Below are 21,554 nucleotides of genomic sequence, written 5' to 3' on the forward strand. Positions count from 1 at the left end.
GTACTATTACTTTTATCCTGACGTACGAAGTGGTTTAATTCATTAAAAAAGGTTGGTAAAGGCCCATTCATATAAGCCCAACAATTTTAAATGTTACCACCAACCCATACAACTCAACAAAATATCTAAACCCAAAAATCATACAATAACATTATTTTCCAATTAATTTATTCAAAAGTAAATGTAATTGTACTATTTTACTGTTCAAAAGTACGAAGAGAGTGGAATAGAGTTTCCAATATTTGAAAGGCCCATTAATATCAGCCCAACACACTTAAATGTGATCACCAACCCATATTACTCTACAATCTGAGGCATTCAATCTCATAAAATCTAATTTAAATCGACTCACCACTATCTTCCCCTTACTCTTCATCTCTAATTCTTCGATATCAATAACAATCGAACACTGTAACTCCACTCCAGTACATTAACGTCGAAGGAACAATTGGTTACTTATCAGTAAGTCCTTTTTTTTTATCTTTCTCGAAAACCATTCCTTACCTATTAACTTTATCATTTAATTTGTTAATTCAAACAGATACAATATGGAGGCCGAGTCTCAGGCAGAGAACATGAATGAGGAACAAACCTACGAATGGGAAAGCATAACAACAGAGCTAAACATCACAAAACCAGTGAATGAGATTCAAATATGTGACGTCCTAGGCAAGAGTCTCGACAAACTGGGAAAATGGGAAGCATTCTACGAAATGTATGCGAAACGGATGGGTTTCGGCACAAGAAAAGATGATGTACGACGTTCTCACGGAGTCATCGTAATGCGCAGGTGGGTTTGTTGTTCCGAGGGTTACAAAAGAATCACAACAACGGAAACACAAAGAAAAAAGAGACCTCATGATGTCACTAGAACCGGATGTCAGGCAGCATTACGTATTTTACTCACACAACCATCTAACACTTGGAAATGCAAAGAGTTCAGCACAATACACAATCACGACCTCGCTTCATCAAGTGAGGTACAATTTTTGAGATCATACCGAGTAGTGTCCGATGGCTTGCTTGCCCAAGTTAGGTCGATGAACTCAGTTGGAATTAAAACTGCCAACATAATGTCTCATGTTGCTTTGCAAAGTGGAGGTTACGAGAGAATGCCATGTCAACTTCGAGATGTCTACAACAGGGTTGCTGGTGCCAAGCGAGAAGAAAAGATAGAGACGGACTCGGAAGGAGCGTTGGGATTTCTTGATTGTCTCGCAGAGAGGGATCCAAATTTCTTCGTTGTATATCAGGTGGACGAGGAGAATCGATTGGCTAACTTATTTTGGGCAGATGGAAACTCACGTGTCGACTATGTGGCTTTTGGGGATGTACTAGGGTTTGATACCACCTACATGACAAATGAGTACAATAAGCCTCTCACTGTTCTCATTGGCGTAAACCACCATTTCAACACATGCATCTTCGGGTTCGCTCTACTCCTCCACGAGAAGCTTCCATCCTATTGTTGGCTACTTCAAAAATTTCTCGAATGCCATGGAGATAAGAAGCCAAATGTTGTAGTTACTGACCAAGATGTGGCCATGAAACAGGCCATCATGGAACACATGCCTGATGTGACACACCGTCTATGTGCTTGGCATCTCAATACAAATGCTTCCAAAAAGGTTAAAGATCCGATCTTCTTGAAAATATTTAAAGATCTAATGTACAACTACTACGAGGAGGAGGATTTCGAAGCAAGATAATTAGACGTCGTCGAAACCCAACAACTAACAGATAATGAATGGTGCCAAACAACATTCGACACAAGAAAACAGTGGGCAGAAACTTATTTAAGGGGTTCATTCGTTGCAGGAATGAGAACCACACAACGTTGCGAATCGATCAACTCAGCCCTAAAAAAATTTTTGGAGAAGAATTATTGCTTGCGTGAGTTCGTAACAACCATAGATATGACAGTCTCAAAGCTCAGACACAACGAGACTGCAAATGACTTCAAAAGCAGATGCACTCGACCTCACCCACCTAATCCTACATGCTTGACCACGTACTACAACCAATGTGCTGAATTCTACACAAGAACTATGTACCACAAGGTTGCTGAGCAGCTTGATTTAGAGAATAATTATTTTGTCATAAGTGAGGAGCAAGAAGGAGAGTGGCAGATATACACCATTGGAAAGTTTCAGCATCCGGAAGTCCGATACCGAGTTCATTACTGTGAAGGCCAACGAGCACTACACTGTAGCTGCATGCTATATGAAAGTCAGGGGTACCCTTGTAGACATTTATGGGCTACAATGAAAAGATTAAACATCAGAAGAATACCTAATACTCTTCTCATGAAGCGATGGAGCAAATCCGCGAAGACAAATCTCCACCTACATTTTAACCCCCCGGCCCAAGAACAACAACACATTTATGAGATGGCTAGGTTTGGATCTCTCACCTCATTAACTTATAACTTGACTTTCTATGCAGCAAAAACAGAGGATTCGTACACGCGTGCAAAGGAAGAGATTGAACGGCTAACTCTAATGTTCAAGGAAGAATTTGAGATGAGTTCCAATCCAGAAGGACAGACGCCACAACTCGGAAGATATCGTAACAACCCCAACATTATTAAAGACCACGAAGTTGTGAGAACAAAGTGGTACGGGAAATCCAAGGGAAGGACCGAACGGGGAGCAGATCCCAAGAAACTCAAGACATTGTCGCATTTGTCGCTCATCAGGCCATGATTATCGGCGGTGCCCAAACCGTCAACAGAATACTGGATCTCAGGGGCAACAGTCAGCACACAATCAACCAACAACTGACTCATTCAATGAACACTCCAACGCGTATTTCCCTGAACCGCCTTCCACCACACAAGAATCATACTATGGTCATTCATATATATAACTAGCTATTTTTAACCGTTGATGTTTTAAGGTTTATGACTCTAGTTATTGCTTCAAAAACTCTACATTTATATACTTCATGTTATGTTTGCCGTGTTTAAGGTATTTATCTCAACAAATCTCAAATTTATAATTAATGAACAAATAAATTATTTTACCCAAGAAAATTCAATCTTATAAGGTCAAAAATTTCCATAGTAATTAATTTTTTTTATACACAATAATAAAAATAAAAATAATACACCAACTTAAAACTCAATATATACCAACACATAATTTCATAATTTATAACAAATTATTCTTAACAATGTACTACGAAACAAATATGAATGTACTCTGTACGTGATATTTTGTACTCGGTACGTGATATTTTGTACACTAATTTTACTAAACAGCATGCATAAACAATTAATGTACTCGGTACGTGATATTATGTACTCAACTACAATTCCAAAATTACATACATGATGTAAAATACCAAAATAACCCCACTCCGACAACATGGACCCACTGCCTACAGTATATTTGTACAATTAACTGCCACGAACAGTAAAACTGTTGTACTTTTTTTTACTTTAACTGACGTGAACAGTAATTAAATTGTACCTTTTTATTTTTTAATTAAAAATACAAATTTACAACCGGTTACCTAACCTAGAATAACCGGTTGCCAACTTAAATAAATAATTAAAAATTATAACTATTCTAACGTGGGACCTACCTGCCGTACACGGATTCCAATCCGTGTTTTGCACATTTGGGCACAAAATCGGCTGCCTATAAATGTATTATTTATAAATGTTAATTAGTAATTATATAAATATATATTTTTTTTATTTTTAAGTTTGTGGCCAACCTTACCTTTTTCTCTCATGTCTTTCTTCATTCATGGTTTGATAATCTCGTGTCCTAGACTTAACCATACCAATCCATGTTGACAACACATATTTTTCCTTTCACTCCATCACCACAACCTGGATTATATTATACAATTATATATATCCTTCTTAATCATAAATGATGATACCACTTCTAAATTTAATGCCATTTATTCATATAATCAAATTTTGCTTAAGAAAGAAGGGAATAAATGAACAATAAAAGTCAGGAAACTAATCCATCTCTGTTCAATCCAAACACAATACTACTTTTATTGTGTATATTTTGGGTTATAAATATTCTTAACTTTGAGGGGTAACTAGAATAGTTTAGCAATCAAAATTCCCAAGTGGGTTTAGGAATAAACAGAAAAGGAAAGGACTTTTTAACTTAAAAAAGCATAAATGTTTCAGTTGCAAAAAATAAAAATAAAAAATAATAATAGAAATGAAAAGTTGAAGTTGGAAATGACAATAAAATTCCAAGGGTGTGAGTAAGTAAAATAGAAGCCCCACAATACACAAGCACTTCTGATAATGGCTGCACAAAAGGTTAAAAGACACAATCCCAGGATGGACAAGAAATTAAGGGCCCATAACTCACACTATGGCCCCTCCTTTACTGTTCTAATCACTATTATTCTACATGTAAAAGGGCCCTATGGGTTCATAGCAGAATAACCAAGCTCAGCTCAGGGAGTGGACCACAACTTATGGATTTACAATGCTTCACTGCCATTGAATTAGAGTGCACATTCCCATGAATAGGGTAGAGGATAAAATCCCCAAAAACCAGAAGAATATGAAAGCCCATACTTCTCACCTGGTTAACAATAATCTCATCAATAACTTGTGTTGTGTATGTGAGTGGATAGTACTTATGGTCATTTTGTGTTGTTTACTACCATAGCCACATGGCAAGAGACACCTGTATAGATTGATCTTCTCTTGAATGTGTTTGATGTGAATTTATGTATAAAATGAGTGTGTAACTTCCCTTATCAATTGCCATCAAAAAAACACCTTCTAGCTCTACATGGTAGGAAGATGGAGCAATCTGTCCCAACATTGCAACTACCCACTCGAAGGAACAAACAAAGCTATTAATTTTAGCGAAATTTGAGGCAAAAGTCCTACAAAAGTTCACTTTGATGCAGATTAGTCCCTAACCTCTAAAAATAGTGACAATAATCCTAAGCTCATCTTTTCTGTAAGTATGTTAATCTTTATTTTAACAAGTCCGTTAAGTTAGTCAAAACTACCACATGTCTAAGTATTATTGGTCTAAATAATAATTAAAATTTAAAAAAAAAACAAAACAAATATTTTAAAATCTTTTTGTTTTTATTTTAATTTTTCTCCTTGTCTTCTTCCTTTAGCCACACCCGACCCCCACCTATTCTTCTTCCTCCAGCCACACCACTCTCACCCACCACCATCTTCAGCCATAGAAATCAAAATCAAATCCCTAAAGTTCTTTTTTTATTAAAAACTTAGCAAGCACTAACCCAATATAAGTCCATCACCTTTATATATAAACGATACCAACTATTAGAAACCCAAAATAATGGCCTCCATTTTGCACTGTCGGCCAGCTCAAGAATAACAATAAACTTCTCACAGCAACAGAATGACCACGAGATCTGACAAGGAGTAAATAAAAGAAGATGATAACAACGACAAAGGTTGACAAGGACAAAAGGACGATCACAGAGGTGGACGACGAGATTTGGGTTTGTTAAAATAACTTCAGATCTGAAACCACCTTCTCTTATCTGAAAAAAAATGGGTTCTCAAATGTCAGATACTCGATGAAAAATGTTGTACACTCTTCTCGATGTCAAATATTTACCCGATGTTAGGTCATAATTAGCCTATGTTACGGGTCTAATAAGTAAGCATTTTCTCGGTCATTGGTGTCTTTTGGAGCAGTTTTACGCTTGATTTTTCTTATTTTAGGTTCTCGGGGTATCAAAGTTCAAATTCAGTCAATTGATGAAAAGACGGGACAAACTGGTGAAAAATCAGAAAAATCTACTCTTCGGGTGTCAGTAGTCGCGACTACCATAGACTCTGGTCGCGACCCTTTTCTTTGGTCGCGACTGGGAGATTTTGGCAGAACCTATGATTTTCGAGGTTTGCCTATAGTCGCGACCAACCTTTAAGTTGGTCGCGACCAGGTACGGAAAACTTAATTTTTGACCTAATTCAGATTTTTTCCCAATTGGAGGCACACCTTTCATTCCTATATAAGGAACGCGATTCAGAAGGTCAAAGTAAGCAAGAACAGACCTGAAAAGTGGATGAAAGAGGAGAGGAAGCGATCTTGAAGACCCGGAGCGATATCACCATCTAGTTTCTTTCTTTTACCCTCTATCTATCTTTTATGTCTAGTTTTGTTTCAGAATTAATCATGGATGTTTTTATTATTGTTATGAGCTAAATTTCCCATATAGGGAGGATGATGAATGTTGTTTAAAGTTTTTGCCTAGTTAATGAATAATTGCCATTCCTCCATCTTGATTGTGAAATTATCTATATTTGTGTTTAATTCCATGTGTAAGATTGATCACCTTCTACATGTTTTATGATCTCAATTCGAAATCTGAAAAGTGAGAATTGAGAATGCTAAAATTGGATAATCTAGGTTTTGATGTGAAACGTAAGTATTTGCATAGCCTTTGTAATATTTAGATTATTGCTTAATGCTGATTTCATGTTAGTTTAATTAAGAGATTAATTAGAGAACATGTGATTTAGAACTTAAAAGATCTGAAAAGAGTTAGGTTAATTCATAATCTGTCATTCACTTTAAGAAAAGGATAGCAATTAGGCATTAACGATTGGGTAAACTAATAACAGGATTCTCCTCCTTATTCTCTCATCTTGATTAATATTCACTTGCTATTTTAAGTTTCTGAATTATTTTACTGAAATCGTAAAAAGTATTGATTTGCCAAATAGAATCATAAGTATAATTTAGTGGTAATTAATTCAATTCCCTGTGGTTCGACCTCACTTGTGTGAGCTTACTACTTGACTACGTATACTTGCGTAGTGTTTATAAATTTCGTAACACCCGACCTTGACTCAAGGAACCGCTTCGATGGCCGCTAAGAAGACGATCAATATTATGCTTTTAAAAGTCAGTTTATACAAAAAAAAAAAAATTATATTGAAGCTTGATGTATTGAAGACATGTGCTTTATTTTTCTAGTTTGAAAAGAATTTAGATTTTCTTTTTCTTTTGATTTTAAAAGAAGAACGTTAAAGAAGAAAAAAAATTTAGTTCAGATTTATAATGTTTTGTTTTATTTTGTAGAAGAAGACGAAAAATAGAGAAAAAAGATAAAAAAATAAATAAATAATTTTAATGAATTTTAAATAATTTATTTATTTTAGCTTTTAATTAAAATTATTATTTAGACTTATAACATTTAGACATGTGGTAATTTTGAATAACTTAACGGACTAGTTAAAATAAAGACTAATAGACTTACAAGAAAAATGAACTTAGGGACTATTGTCACTATTTTTAAAGGTTGAGAATTAATCTGCATCACAGTAAATTTTTGTAGGACTTTTGTTATAATATCCCAATAAGCCTAATGGTAAATAATAGGGTTTATATTTATATTATGAGTTAATCAGGTAATGAGTGAGATTATGATCCTACTAATTTATTTCAACATAAAATTTAAATTTTTGCTATAAGTGAGTAAATAATCGTAATTTGTTAATTACGAAGATTTCTATAGAATGTGTGAATATAATACAGTAGAACCTCTATTTAAGAATAACCTCTAATTTGTTATAAAAAAATCAAGTCCCGATTTGAGCTAGTTATAAATAAGAATAACCTCTAAATTGTAATTAGTTATACATTTTCTAAGTCCTGTATTAACAAAGTATACCTCTATATAAGAATAATTACATCTGAATAAAATATATACATGTATTTTGTAAATTTATTTATGTAAAATTAATAATTTTATTTTAAATTATATACATGTATGAAATTATATTTACTCTAAAATATTTCTATTTTGATATAGTATTAATGATTATTTATTGTTATTATTTTTGGTTTTTTAATTTTTTTTTCTAGTGTAACTCTATTTAGTTATAACCTTCCAATTAGAATATAATTTACTTAGTCCCAAGTGTATTATTGGATAGAGGTTCTACTGTATGAGCTATATGTGGAATAAAAATATTTTTAGGTTCGGTGACCCTAAAGACCTGATTAGTGGATAAATAAGCGTAATTTGTTAATTACGGAGATTTATTTGAAATACGTGGATATAATATGAGTTATTTGTGAAATAAAAATATTTTCAAGTTTGGCGACCCTGGAGACTCGATTGGAGGCCAAAAATATCACAACAGTTTTAATTAGAAATATTGATGAGATTATTGGGAGAAGTTGATTTTAGAAATATCAAGGTATTTTAGGGTACTCGAAGTTGGCCAAATACCCTAAAATAAAAATTTCTTAGTGGCTAAGAAATAATAAGATAACTATTAATAATAAATTTTTTATTTATATTATTATTAATATTATATTATTATTATTATATATATAAACTAATCAGTTTCGTTTGCGTTTAATATATATATTTTAAGTTTTAAATTATAACAGTAGAAAAGAACGACGATGAACGAAACTCTCGTTCTCCCTCCTTCGATAAAATCTTCTCTCTTTATATCCATTTTCTTCGATTTTCAATTCAAAACTTAGCGATCTAAGCTCCGGTAGTAGCAGGATATCAAATCCTTAAAGAGGAAAAGCTTAAGGTATGGTTTAATTTCGTTTTAAGTTTAAAAACAATTGGTTTCGTATAGGAGTTTTGTGAATTAGAATAGTTATGAAGGTTCTTACCTTATAGGATTATTCTCGGGTAGTCATGGGACTAGTTTCGATGTTTTCTTGTTGAATTTGAGGTGATTTTGAGTTAGAAATCGAGTTTGAAACTTTTTAAAGCTTTGTCCGAACGTTAATGGCGTTTTTCATTTAAGGGATCGATTTTTATTTCTATTAGGTAAGGATGGTAATATTTATGGTATATATGCGCCCTGTGAAGTTTGGAGTGATTTGGATAAGTTTTGGTAGTGTTTCGGTGAATGCAAAAATTGGGATTTTCGAGTTTTATAGTTTTTAGAAATTCTTAATAAGAGATAAGAAATCGTATTTTTGTCATAACTTTTGACTCGGGTATCCGTTTTAGACATTCTATATACCGTTTCGAAGTTTGCGACGAGCTCTACAATATGATGTATGTTTTAGAGCCAAAATATAAGTTTTATTTTAGTGAATTTATGCCGCGGGATTTAGTAAAAAAACCTTAGATTGTCTTATGTGAATATAAGCAGTATTTTGGGATAAACACTTATTGGTTTATCGTTGTTGTGACATAGGGCCGAGATCATCGGGGATAGTTCTCCACTTAGGTTGGCCTAAATGTATGAACCTGGATTAAAGGTAAGAAAAGTATATTGTACTGCATAGTATGTTGTATGTAATACAATTAGTATTGTTATGAATTGATTAATATTGAGATATATGAAAAGGCTAATTGGTTGAATATTGATAATGTGATGTTATTATGCATGTGATGTATGGGCTCACCTGATTAGGTGATGCGATTTTTCTGGCAACGTAATGGGCGTAAGTACGGACGTTAGTGATATATGATGAGTATCGAGCGTATGTACGAACTCACCTGATTAGGTGATGCGATTTTCCTGGCGATGAACTGGGCGTAAGTACGGGCGTCAGTGATATATGATGAGTACCGAACGTAGGTACAAGCTCACCTGATTAGGTGATGCAATTATATGATATATTGGTGCCAGATTGTGGCACAGGCTCACCTGATTAGGTGATGCAATTATATGATATATGGGTGCCCGATTGTAGCACGGGCTCACCTGATTAGGTGATGCAATTATATGATATATGGGTGCAGGTTTTTGGCACAAGCTCACCTGATTAGGTGATGCAGTTATGCGACATATGGGTGCCAGGCTATGGCACGGGCTTGCCTGATTAGGCGATGCAATACAAGATTATCAGATTAAAGCATCGACTTGCCTGATTAAGCAATGTGATGTTATGAAGATGGTTGTTTTATAAGGTAACATATATATTATTTATATGATTAAATGAATATGAATTCCATTATTGGTATAATGGTTTTGTATTACCAAATATCTGTATACTGATGTTTATTCGTGGCAGATGCCAGTAGTGATTTGGATTTTATCTTATGAACAATGTGTGACGGTTATATTCTTATTATGTATGAATGACAATATTCAAATAATAAACTATATGATTGTTAATATTACTTTTCTTGCTGAGTCCTTGTGACTTATGGGTGCTATGTGGTGCAGGTAAAAGTAATAAACTATATGATTGACCTTACCAGCCTGCGTGCCGAGTTGTCAGGAGTTGTTTTGGGCTGGCTGTATCTGCTGTGTATTTTGATTTTATGTTTAAATGGTTGTGGTATATATTTCTTTAATAAAACTTTTTATAACAGGGATCCTCGGAACACACTTTTTATGCTGTTATAATGTCCGTTTTTAGTATTTTATTTTAGTCAAGTTTTTAATATTATCACGGTTTTTAATAATTAATTATTCTACTAGTATTAAACTAGTTTATAAAATCACACACAGTGGCATCCCTATAGATTAGGGCGTTACATTTACCGCAAATTTCTCTTAATTTTATGAAGCACTTGTATTTTAAGTACAGAAAATATAAAATGATGTACCTTAGTGAGAATATTTTATATAGACTTACGTTATTAAACACCACTCACAGCAACGTCATTATTAGCATATAAGAATAATTGTATATTTATATGTATAGTTTAGTGATGGGATGTTCAATTTGATAACAATATTAAAGGCATATGGTAGGACTCTAATAATTATAAGTTGACCCGTTAAACTATTAGTCCACCATCTCTAATGTTAGAGGCCCAATAGCCCAACTCCTTATAGTAGTAAGAAGAAGGAGTAAGTTGAAAAATGCCTCTTTTATTCATCAATTAATGAAATTTACCTCTAATTTTATATTTATTTGAAACATACCTCTTTTTATATATATTGTACCCAAAATACCCTTACATAAGAGAATCACATGAAGAGTATCTTGAAGTGACAGGGGCAAAATTGGTACAATGTTTAAAAAAAGAGGTAAAAATGATAGATTTTAAAAAAGAAGGTAAAAATAAAAGAGGACAATATAAAAAGGGTATAGAGTGTAATTTCCTCTAAGAAGAAATTAAGGGGAGTTATATTTGCACCCCATAAAATTATAAATACATCCCATTATTAAAAAAAATATAAACTTAAATAATTTTTAAAAATTACTCTTAATATTTTTTTAAAATTTTTTCCTCACATTATTTTATGTTAATTTCAATACTTATTTTGATTTTATTTTTATAATTTTTTCTAACTCATGTATATATTTTTTTATTTTTTTTTAAGAAAATTTCATATAATTTTTTATTTTTAATTTTTTTGTCATAATTTTTAAAATGTAATTTAATTTTGTTTGATAGGTATATTTTTTAAGAATATAAATTGAAAGAAAAAAGTTAAAAATACTTAGTAAAATTAAAAATATAAATTTTATATAAAATAAAAATTATTAAAATGGAGTGTATTTAGAAATTTTTGGGGTGTAAATAAAATTTCCCAGAAATTAATTAGAGGAAATTACACTCTATACCCTTTTTATATTGTCCTCTTTCATTTTTACCCTCTTTTTTAAAATTTATCATTTTTATATCTTTTTTTAAACATTGTACCAATTTTGCCCCTGTCACTTCAAGATACTCTCCATGTAACTCTCTTATGTCAGGGTATTTTGGGTATAATACATATAAAAAAAGGTATGTTTCAATTAAATATAAAATTAGAGGTAAATTTGAGTAATTAATAAATAAAAGTGATATTTTTCAACTTATCCCAAGAAATTACACTGTAAGATATTTTAAAGAGGAAATTACACTCTATACCCTTTTTATATTGTCCTCTTTTATTTTTATCTTCTTTTTTAAAATTTATCATTTTTACCTCTTTTTTTAAATATTGTACCAATTTTGCCATTGTCACTTCAAGATACTCTCCATGTGACTCTCTTATGTCAGGGTATTTTGAGTACAAGACATATAAAAAGAGGTATGTTTCAAATAAATATAAAATTAGAGGTAAATTTCATTAATTGATTAATAAAAGAGGTATTTTTCAACTTAACTTTATTTGAAAAATATGGAAATTGTGTGTTTGCCCATCTTTTATGGGGTTGGGCTTTTTCTTTACCTATATATGGGCCATATTTTTGTTAGTTTTCAGAAATAACTGTTGGGAATTATTTTACCAGGATCTTAGATCTACTCACAAGTATGTTTATTAACATCCTAAATATGAACTTTCTAAAACGATAAAATAAACACATATAAAGTTAAGAAAACCTTACATTGATGCAGCGGAATAAATGTCTCCTTCCACTCAGATCTCTAACCCTTGATTCCTTTCTGTAGCAGAGTATAATCAAGATCTGAGCCCGAATCTCCTTCTTCTTCAAGCTTTGATCCTTCACAGTCTTCCAATCTATGATTGAGTAACTGCTTGCTGTGTGTGGGCACTTACTCTTTCACTAGGGTCACGAAAAAGATGAAGAGAAAAGAGAGAGAGGTATTTCGGCCAAGGTATAGAAAGTGGGGAAGACTCAGTTTTTCTGAAGAGAGAAATTTCTGTCAGAAAGCTAATGAAAGCATGTATTGTGAATGAGCCATCACTTTCTATTTATAGGCAACTACTAGGTTTAGGTTTAGAATTATTTGGCATTAAAATAATGAAAATATTAATTTGAAAAAACCTTTTAAGTGGCCGGCCATATGGTGTTATTGGGCCTCACTTAATTTTGCAATTTTATCAAATTTTATCTCTATTTTCTCAAAAATGCCAATTTTCCAATTCTAACCTTTTAAATGCCAAAACTAATTATTTAATAACTAAAATACATTATTAAATAATATTGTCATTTAATTTAATTATTAATTAGACATATAAAGTCCATTAATAAATAAATAAACCTAGAAAACTCTTTTCCTTACAATTTCACCCCTGCTTAGTGAAAATTCATAAAATTAGACATAGTCTAACTTTAGAATTATAATTGATCAATCACGAATCAATTAATGAGTCTTACAAGCAGAATGTTCTCAACTAGAATGGGGACCATGGATCTATATGCTGAGCTTCCAATAAGTGAACCAAATTTACCAAGTAAATTCCTACTTATTAATTCTTCGTTGAATCCACTCTTAGAACTTAGAATTGCACTCTCAGACTTATATAGAGCATATTGTATGTTTCACGATACCAATATACTATCTCATTTAGCCATTGTTATAATCTTATTGTGATTTAAAGATCCTCTATATAGATGATTTACATCGAGATGGGATTTCTTTTACCGTTCTCACCCCTCAATGTATTTTGCCCCTTAAAACACTTAGCTACCTGTAAATGGTGTTTAGTGATCTAATAATTAGTCAGTTAAACAAGAGCTCATCCATTTACTTCTATTTGCTAAGCTCGAAGGGAATCATCACTTGACTTCTATACACCAGTAGAAGCTATAGATTCCATATTTATGTTCAGCACTCCCACTCAATCATACTATCATGTTCTCAAAATATACGTATCACCCTGACCCGAAAGTAGGCTTAACTAATAAATCTAAGAACATGAATAGCACTCCTGAGTTGAGCCCAAGCATATCAGGATTTAGATTCTTTTCAATCTTAAGATCAACTACTGATATTGACTTGGAAAGATATGTATAACGGTAAGTTTGTAATATCTTAACTTAGTTGCAATATCGGTCCAGTCCAATGTATACTCCATACATTCGAAACTAGTATACTTTACTAATGTCCTGGAAAGAATATAACACTTACTCCAAGTGTAAGTACACATCATCGCTGATTATCACATTAGTGTAAATCCAATAACACTGATGAAGTAGGGACCAAAACTTTTGATTCATATGATCACAATCACATTCCACTGTGTTGACGATACTGTAATTGTGAATAAACATATGATCTGGATTTAACTGATTTTGTGTGTATGAATGTAATAAACATATCAAACATATTAAACCATTAGCATGTAGAATTCATGCAAACATCAATCACTTCAAATTTCTTATATTGATAACTAATCAGATTGTAAAGAGTTTTATTTAGGGCATAAAACCCAACAATAACTACATAAGGTTAATTTTTTGTTAAAAAATTACATATTTACGTTTAAAGAATTTTTTTTTTCCCATATTTTTACGAGTTTCTATAGAAACAACACGAAAATTATAAGAAAACTACATAAAAATAACATGAAAATGGATGGAACACCAAAGGCCTCTTCCATCCCTTGGATAGATAGAGAGGGAGGGTCGAGCTTTTAGTTTTTTCATGTTGTCCTAGTTCCCATTTTTTCTCTTCAGCTCGGGGTAGAGCAGCTTGGTAACTTGCAAGGCTCATAACCTTGAGGTCACGGGTTCAAATCCCATCTCCGCCTATTCAATTTGATATAGGAACACTAAAAGAACTTGACTGTTGAGTTGTATGAGGTCGGAAACTCTCAAGTACGATTCTAAGGGAATGAATTTATCCACCTATTCTGACCGGGGAGAACAAGCCATTTGAAGACATTCAAAAATTACAGAGTACAAAATAATAAAAGGAGCAATACTAAACTTCTTGATATAAGTTTAATATTGCTCCTTTAGCTTTAATTTCAATAACTACTCATATAGATTAATACCGAAGTTTTATCCATTTATAGATAGAATTTCTAGTGCATCTAAGTTTAGAGAAAAGTTGTGAGCATTAGTCCATACAACCTTCCTTTCATTCTACAAAATAAATAAATAAATAAAACTGATAGATGAAAATTCATAGGAAAACTACTTAAAATAAATGAGCTATTGAATTTTTTTTGTCTCGTTTTTTTTTTTTCATTTTTATCTTCAGTAATATAACAAACATAGCATACACATGAACTTGACCATGCACAGGCACAAACTCACATACAAAGCAAGACAATGCAAGATATCATCATAAATTAACAATTGTAATTGTATCCCTAGCCCCAAAAAATAAAACTTGACCAAACCCAATTCACAAAAAGTGATTTTTCTTGTCATTCACTGAAAAACTGTTACGACAAAATCACATGCAATTGCCCATTTTACAAAACAGAGAGCTTATCATTAGCAATTACAGACTCAGAGCTAACCCCAAAACTCATTTTATAGATCAAATGAGTTATCGCATATAAACTCCTCCCAAAATAAATAACAAGAGCCCAAAAATTTACAATACATTGGTTAAAGAATCAAAATAAAGTTTAAATTGGATCTAAAATAATTGAGCTTTTATATATATATATATATGGGTGACTATTCAATGATTACATTTTATATTTTTTTTTGACTGTAATAGCAGGTTACTAATAGGTAGACATTTTTTTTTAGAATTAATTAATTATAATTAACTATTTTCTTAAAAATAATTAATTAAATATTTAACAAGACCTCTTTTAGCAATTAATATTTATATTTAAATCCTTACTTTAATTATTTAATAATTAAGTCATTTAATTATAATATTTACAATAAAATTTATTTTTTTTTACAAAAATTAAACTTCTTTTGACACAAATTAAAATTCTCTTCTTATATAAATTTTTAAATAATTAATTATTTTGTTACAATTAGATAAACTAAGTATGTGGCCTCAAGCTAATCAATCGATAACAAGTGCAGCTATTTTTTTTAAAAAAAAATCCTTCAACTTATTTCACTTTTTACTTTTTAAATATTTAAATAAAAAAATTAAATAATTAAGTGTAATAATTTAAAATTAAGATTACAAGTATAATAAAATTTAAATTATAAAATTATATGTGTATAATTTTAAATTATAAAAAGTTTTGCTATAAAATTTTAAATAATTTAAGTTTTAAAAAATAAATTGCTAAAAGATCCTTATATAGTAATAAATTGCAAAAATTAGTTAATAATTATAATTAATTTAATTTTAAAATATTATTAATCTTAATTAAAGTTTTATAAGAAAATAAATAATTAGGTTACTTTCAGGTTACAAGTTATTTATTATTTATTTTTATTTAATTTCTAAATTAATCACAACCTTTTAATAGTAAACCAATGACTTAAAAAAATATAACCATAATGGTTACAATAAAAATGTAACTATTGAAACTTCTTCCATATATAAATATATATATAAATAAAATGTATGTAAAGGTAACTGATTATCATTAAGATGATAATATGTTACTTTGATGGTAATCAGATAGCCATAATATAAAGTATTCATTCACCTAATAGTATATCGGTAACTAGTTACCCATAATAAAAGGTAACTCATAACTTGATATGAACATGGAGTTTTGAGGAAAATCATGATTTAAAAAAAAAAACAAAAATGTTAAAAGCAAAAAAGTTGGAAAAAAAATTAAATCGACAAAATATATGTAAAGCTAAAAAAATGATGATTAAAACAAATTTAAAAATCTCATCTAAATAAACATATCAAACACATTGAGTAACTAATTAACTTAATCTATAAAAAGATAAAAAATAAAATCATCACAAGTAACTATTTATCATGGTTTTATTATTGTTATTTTTTTTTTCTAAAAAAAAAGACCAATCTTTTTTGAAACCAAAGCGTTATATATAAATATAATTAGACATCGCAGTCATTACAAATGATAGTTCTAGGTATCGAGGATAGCTCCACGAAACCTGTAATGTTCTCGGTGAAGGCCCATTTAGCCACATTGTGGGCAGTAAAATTACACATTCTAGAAATAAACGAAAAATTACAAGATAAAAAACACACAGAGAGTTGATTACAGACATAAACATAATTATCAATATTCCAATCATAATGAATTTCTTTCAGCGCTTTGATAACCGTTTCTGAATCACTCTCCACCAAAACATAGCAATGCTTTCTTAAACGAGAAGACCCTAAAGCAAGATGGCACGCAGCCGCCTCTCCAATCAACGGGTCACAGAAGTTGAGTCTGGAGGTAACAGCCCGCACTACTGTCCCAGTATGATCTCTCGCCAAGGCCGCAATGAACATGGAGTCTCCACCAACCTTGACATCACATTTGATTTTGATCCAGTCATCCGGCGGAGGGGTCCAAATCGGAGAAGCCGTAGTAATCGTCGGAGGGAATAAGCAGGATGCATAATCTGTATAACAATGAGAGATAGAATTAATAGCAGTCACAATGTTATTCGGTTGAGAATTATGTACCTTGTTATTACGGGTAGTCCATATAGTGTCCACAACGATACACGCATACAAGAATAATTTTTCTAATTCCACCCCATTCAACCTAAGGTTCCACAAAAATTTAACCCAGTCCCAAACCCGACCTCTAGAGCCATGGATCGGGAACACCCCCCAAGGGGAGGATCTCCAGAGGTGGTAAGCAAAATTACAATAAAGGAACAGGTGTTCCATCGACTCCGTAGCCTCCCCACACAAAGGGCACGTGTCATCATCAATAGGGATTCTCCTCGTGAGGAGACCACGGATTGGAATAGCATTAGAAAGGATGCCCCACTAGAGGTATTTGTGCCTTTCTAGAATTTTGGAGTTCCAAAGTTTATTCCATAAGGCTGGTGACACCACACTGGCAGGGGCTCTCTCCTCTGCCTGAATCAAATAAGCAGACTTAGTAGTGAATTTACCGCTTCTTTCCTTGGTCCAAATCCACCTGTCTCTCCCCTGGCCACAAGGCCTCCCCCCTTTAAGGATATTTGTAATGGTAACAGAATCAAACAAGGTCCCGAGCCTAGAAAGGTCCCAGTCCCCATCATTCGTGAGAAGATCCGCCACCTTATCCACCCTCTCTTGACAAGAATTAATGGGCTTCGGGTAAAACCCATCTCCATGAACAACCCACGGATCATTCCAAACATTTGTATCTTCACCATTTGAGATAAACTTGCAAGCGCCCTTTCTGAGGATAGGAATAGTCTTGACCACATTTTTCCAAAACCAAGAATCTGAATCTTTATAGGTAGCCTAAAAAAAAGGCTTACTTTTCAGGTATTTAGCTCTCAGCACCCTGCAGCAAAGTGTTTGATTCTCAGTAAGGAGTGCCCATCTCCACTTAGCCAGGAGAGCCTGATTCAATTCCATGGATTTACGGAAGCCAAGACCTCCTCTAGATTTGGGTAGACAAATACGGTCCCAGGCTTTACAATCCCTAATTTCCTTGTTCACATCCCCACCAAAAGTCTCTAATCATTTCGTCAATTCTCGAAGCAAGATTCTTGGAGAGCTTGGTAGTTTGCATAGTGTACACAGGGAGGGCCAGACCCACAGATTTGATAAGCGTGGCACGACCCGCTTTAGACATTAATTTTAATTTCCAACCATGCAACTTTGACACAAGATTTTTCAGGATGAAATTGAAATCCGCATCCTTGCGCTTAGATCGAAAAAGAGGGAGCCCCAAATAATTAATGTTCGTAGTCGCCAAGTTAAGCCCCAGCTCCTGCATGATCCCCCTTTTCATACCCTCACTGGTATTGTTGCTGAAAAAGATAGAGGTTTTAAGCTTGTTAACACATTGTCCCGACCAACTGCAAAACTTCTCAAGGCATCTCCAAAAACCTTTGGCCTCATCAATAGTTGCTCTACCCACTAGAATGAGATCATCAACAAAGAATAGGTGGGATAAACTAGGGCCATCTCTACTAAGATTGATGCCTTTAATGGTGCCAAGGTCCATGGCCTTCTCGAGAATTCGAGAGAGAATGTCCGCGGCCCAAATAAAGAGGTACGGGGACAGGGGATCTCCTTGTCGTAAACCACACTCAAGAGTGAGACTGCACCTTACTCCCATTGAGAAGGATGTTTAAGGATGTAGTGGTAATACACTAGGAGACCCACTTACGGAATAAGTCTGGAGCTTTAAAGCTACTAAGCACTTGATCTATAAAATTCCAACTGAGCTTATCATAAGCTTTAACCAGATCAATCTTGATCGCAAAAAAGCCTTCCTTACCCTTCTTGCGTTTAAACGTGTGAATAATCTCCTGGACCAACACATTGTTGTCATTGATGCTTCTTCCGGGGACAAAAGCAGCCTGGGTAGGGCAGATCAGTCTAGGGAGCACCGATCTTATTCTATTAGCTAATTTTAGAGATGACCTTATAAACCACATTGCAGAGGGAAATAGGTCTAAATTGGGATACTTTCTTAGGGTTGGCCACCTTAGGAATGAGAATCACAATGGTGACCTGTCCCTTTTTCTTATAAAAAGTAAATAAAGAATAAAACTCTTATTTAAAAAAAAAAATCAAAGAATATAAGTAATTTAGTTACCCAAAAATTGTAATATGAGATAACTAGTTATTTAACACACCTATTAAGAAATTAATTGAAAAAATGAGTTGAATGGTAAAAAAAAGTATTAAGTAAAATATTAAAACAAATGAGTTGATATTTTACATATATATGAAAATTTTGGAAAAAAAATATTAGTAGTACTAATAAAAAAACATAAGACAAAAATTCTGGAAAAATAAAACCAAATTATATATATAGTTATTAACTACATAAAAAAATTAAAATTTAAAAATCTAATCCCCAATTAAATCAAAATAAAAATGAGAGTTTTATTTACACCCCATAAACTTATAAATACATCACATTATTAAAAACATATAAACTTAAATAATTTTCAAAAATTCCTCTTAATATTTTCTTAAGTTTTTTTTTTCCTTACACTATTTTATGTTAATTTCAATACTTATTTTAATTTTATTTTCATAATTTTTTTCTAACTCGTGTATATATTTTTTTAATAAGAAAATTTCATATAATTTTTTATTTTAATTTATTTGTCATAATATATAAAATGTAATTTTGTTTTTCATTGATATGTATATTTTTTAAGAATACAAATTGAAAGAAAAAAGTTAGAAAAAATATAATACAATTAAAGATATAAATTTATATAAAATAAAAATTATTAAAATAGTGTATCTTTAAAAAATTTTAGGGTGTAAATAAAATTTCTCAAATAAAAATTAATGAAATTACAAAGTTACCCTCAAAATAAAAGAAAACACAATTATTAATAAAAATGTGACATAATTACATTGTTGTAGCAAACTTATGGGAAAATAATCCTACAATATTAACATTGGTCTTATTGTTCAAGATGTTCGAAATTTGCTTTTGGCTTTATCTTTTGTTAATTTGTGTTTTGTAAAACGATCTGCAAATAAGTTGGCTCATTGCTTGGCAAGAGACTCTTGTTTCTCTACAGGTCGTGTGTTTCAGTTGAAGGACTGTTCCTCTAAAGTGCGTTCTATTGTTTTGAACGAATTTATTAATTAATAGATCTTATGCTTTTTATTAAAAAAAAAAATTAAAAAATATATATTTAAAAATAAAAGTTAAACCCCATGTAAAAAAATTGGAAAGATAAAAAACTAAGGGATAATATCAAAAAAATACAAAAGCAATAAAAAATTACAAAAATACGGTCTATACAGAGTTTTAATATTTTTACGGTTTTTTAGATTTTATTTACATAAAATTCACTCTTCTGGTGTATTTTTATATTGTATTCTTATTATTTTTTTTTGTTAATTTTTTGTTATTTGTATATTATTATTTATGGTGTTTTAATATTGTTTTGATGTTTTTTGATATTGTTTTCTTGTTATTTTTTATTGTTTTCTTGTGATTTTATAGAATATCATAAAAATCTTTTAAAAAAAACAACTTTAAAAGTAAAAAATATAAAAAAATTACAAAAAAAAAAAAGAATTAATATTTTATGTAATTATTCCAACAACGAAAACCATATTTTATTTAATTTGCAGTTGCAATTTAGAAAAAAATATTAATGATATGGGCCTAATTGTATTTGTTTAAAACAGTCTCAAACTAAGACTTTTTTATTAAACCCAATTTTCACTGTGGTTTGAAAATTCATAATGAGTTTGTCCTTTTAAAAACAATCCTTAACATTATAAGCAATGGGCCTCAGCCCATTGATAAGACCAGCTGAGTTAGCCTCCACTCTCTCCACACCATAACATATATTTATGACACCATTGAGCAGCAAGGCTTAGACAAAGTAGAACATGAAACCTAGTAGTAGTGACTGCATGGCTCAAGCTTGGAACATGAAACCTATTTCATCAATAGAAGTACAACTGTTAATTTCTTGGCCCAAAATATTGCTAACTGGGCTCTTTATTGTAATGTTTCTGCTCATATTGATGCTGTTTTAGCTATACACTGAATTGATCGCTGGACCTCTGTAATGCTTTTATAGATAAGTTGAAAAATATATATTTTTTTTTGGGGTAAGTTGAAAAATGCCTCTTTTATTAATCAATTAATCAAATTTACCTCTAATTTTATATTTATTTGAAACATACCTCTTTTTATATGTATTGTACCCAAAATACCCTGACATAAGAGAGTCACATGGAGAGTATCTTGAAGTGACGGAGGCAAAATTGGTACAATGTTTAAAAAAAGAGGTAAAAATGATAAACTTTAAAAAAGAGGGTAAAAATAAAAGAGGACAATATAAAAAGGGTATAGAGTGTAATTTCCTCTTTTTTTTTTGTATTTATTAACTACAAGTACCCTTGTATTATTTTTTTATTAAATTATACCAACTTTTTAAGTG

The 21,554-nt window shown here is 31.6% G+C and overlaps 1 protein-coding gene across 1 annotated transcript; it reads left to right on the top strand.

Moving 5' to 3' along the window:
- Positions 1 to 548: 548 nt before the first annotated feature.
- Positions 549 to 1,709, top strand: LOC133030505 (protein FAR1-RELATED SEQUENCE 5-like). Its single transcript, XM_061103270.1, has one exon. The coding sequence runs from the start codon at positions 549 to 551 to the stop codon at positions 1,707 to 1,709; it is 1,161 nt and encodes a 386-aa protein (XP_060959253.1).
- Positions 1,710 to 21,554: the final 19,845 nt, after the last annotated feature.

Source organism: Cannabis sativa, chromosome 8, assembly GCF_029168945.1.
Source record: "Cannabis sativa cultivar Pink pepper isolate KNU-18-1 chromosome 8, ASM2916894v1, whole genome shotgun sequence".
Lineage (NCBI taxonomy): Eukaryota > Viridiplantae > Streptophyta > Magnoliopsida > Rosales > Cannabaceae > Cannabis > Cannabis sativa.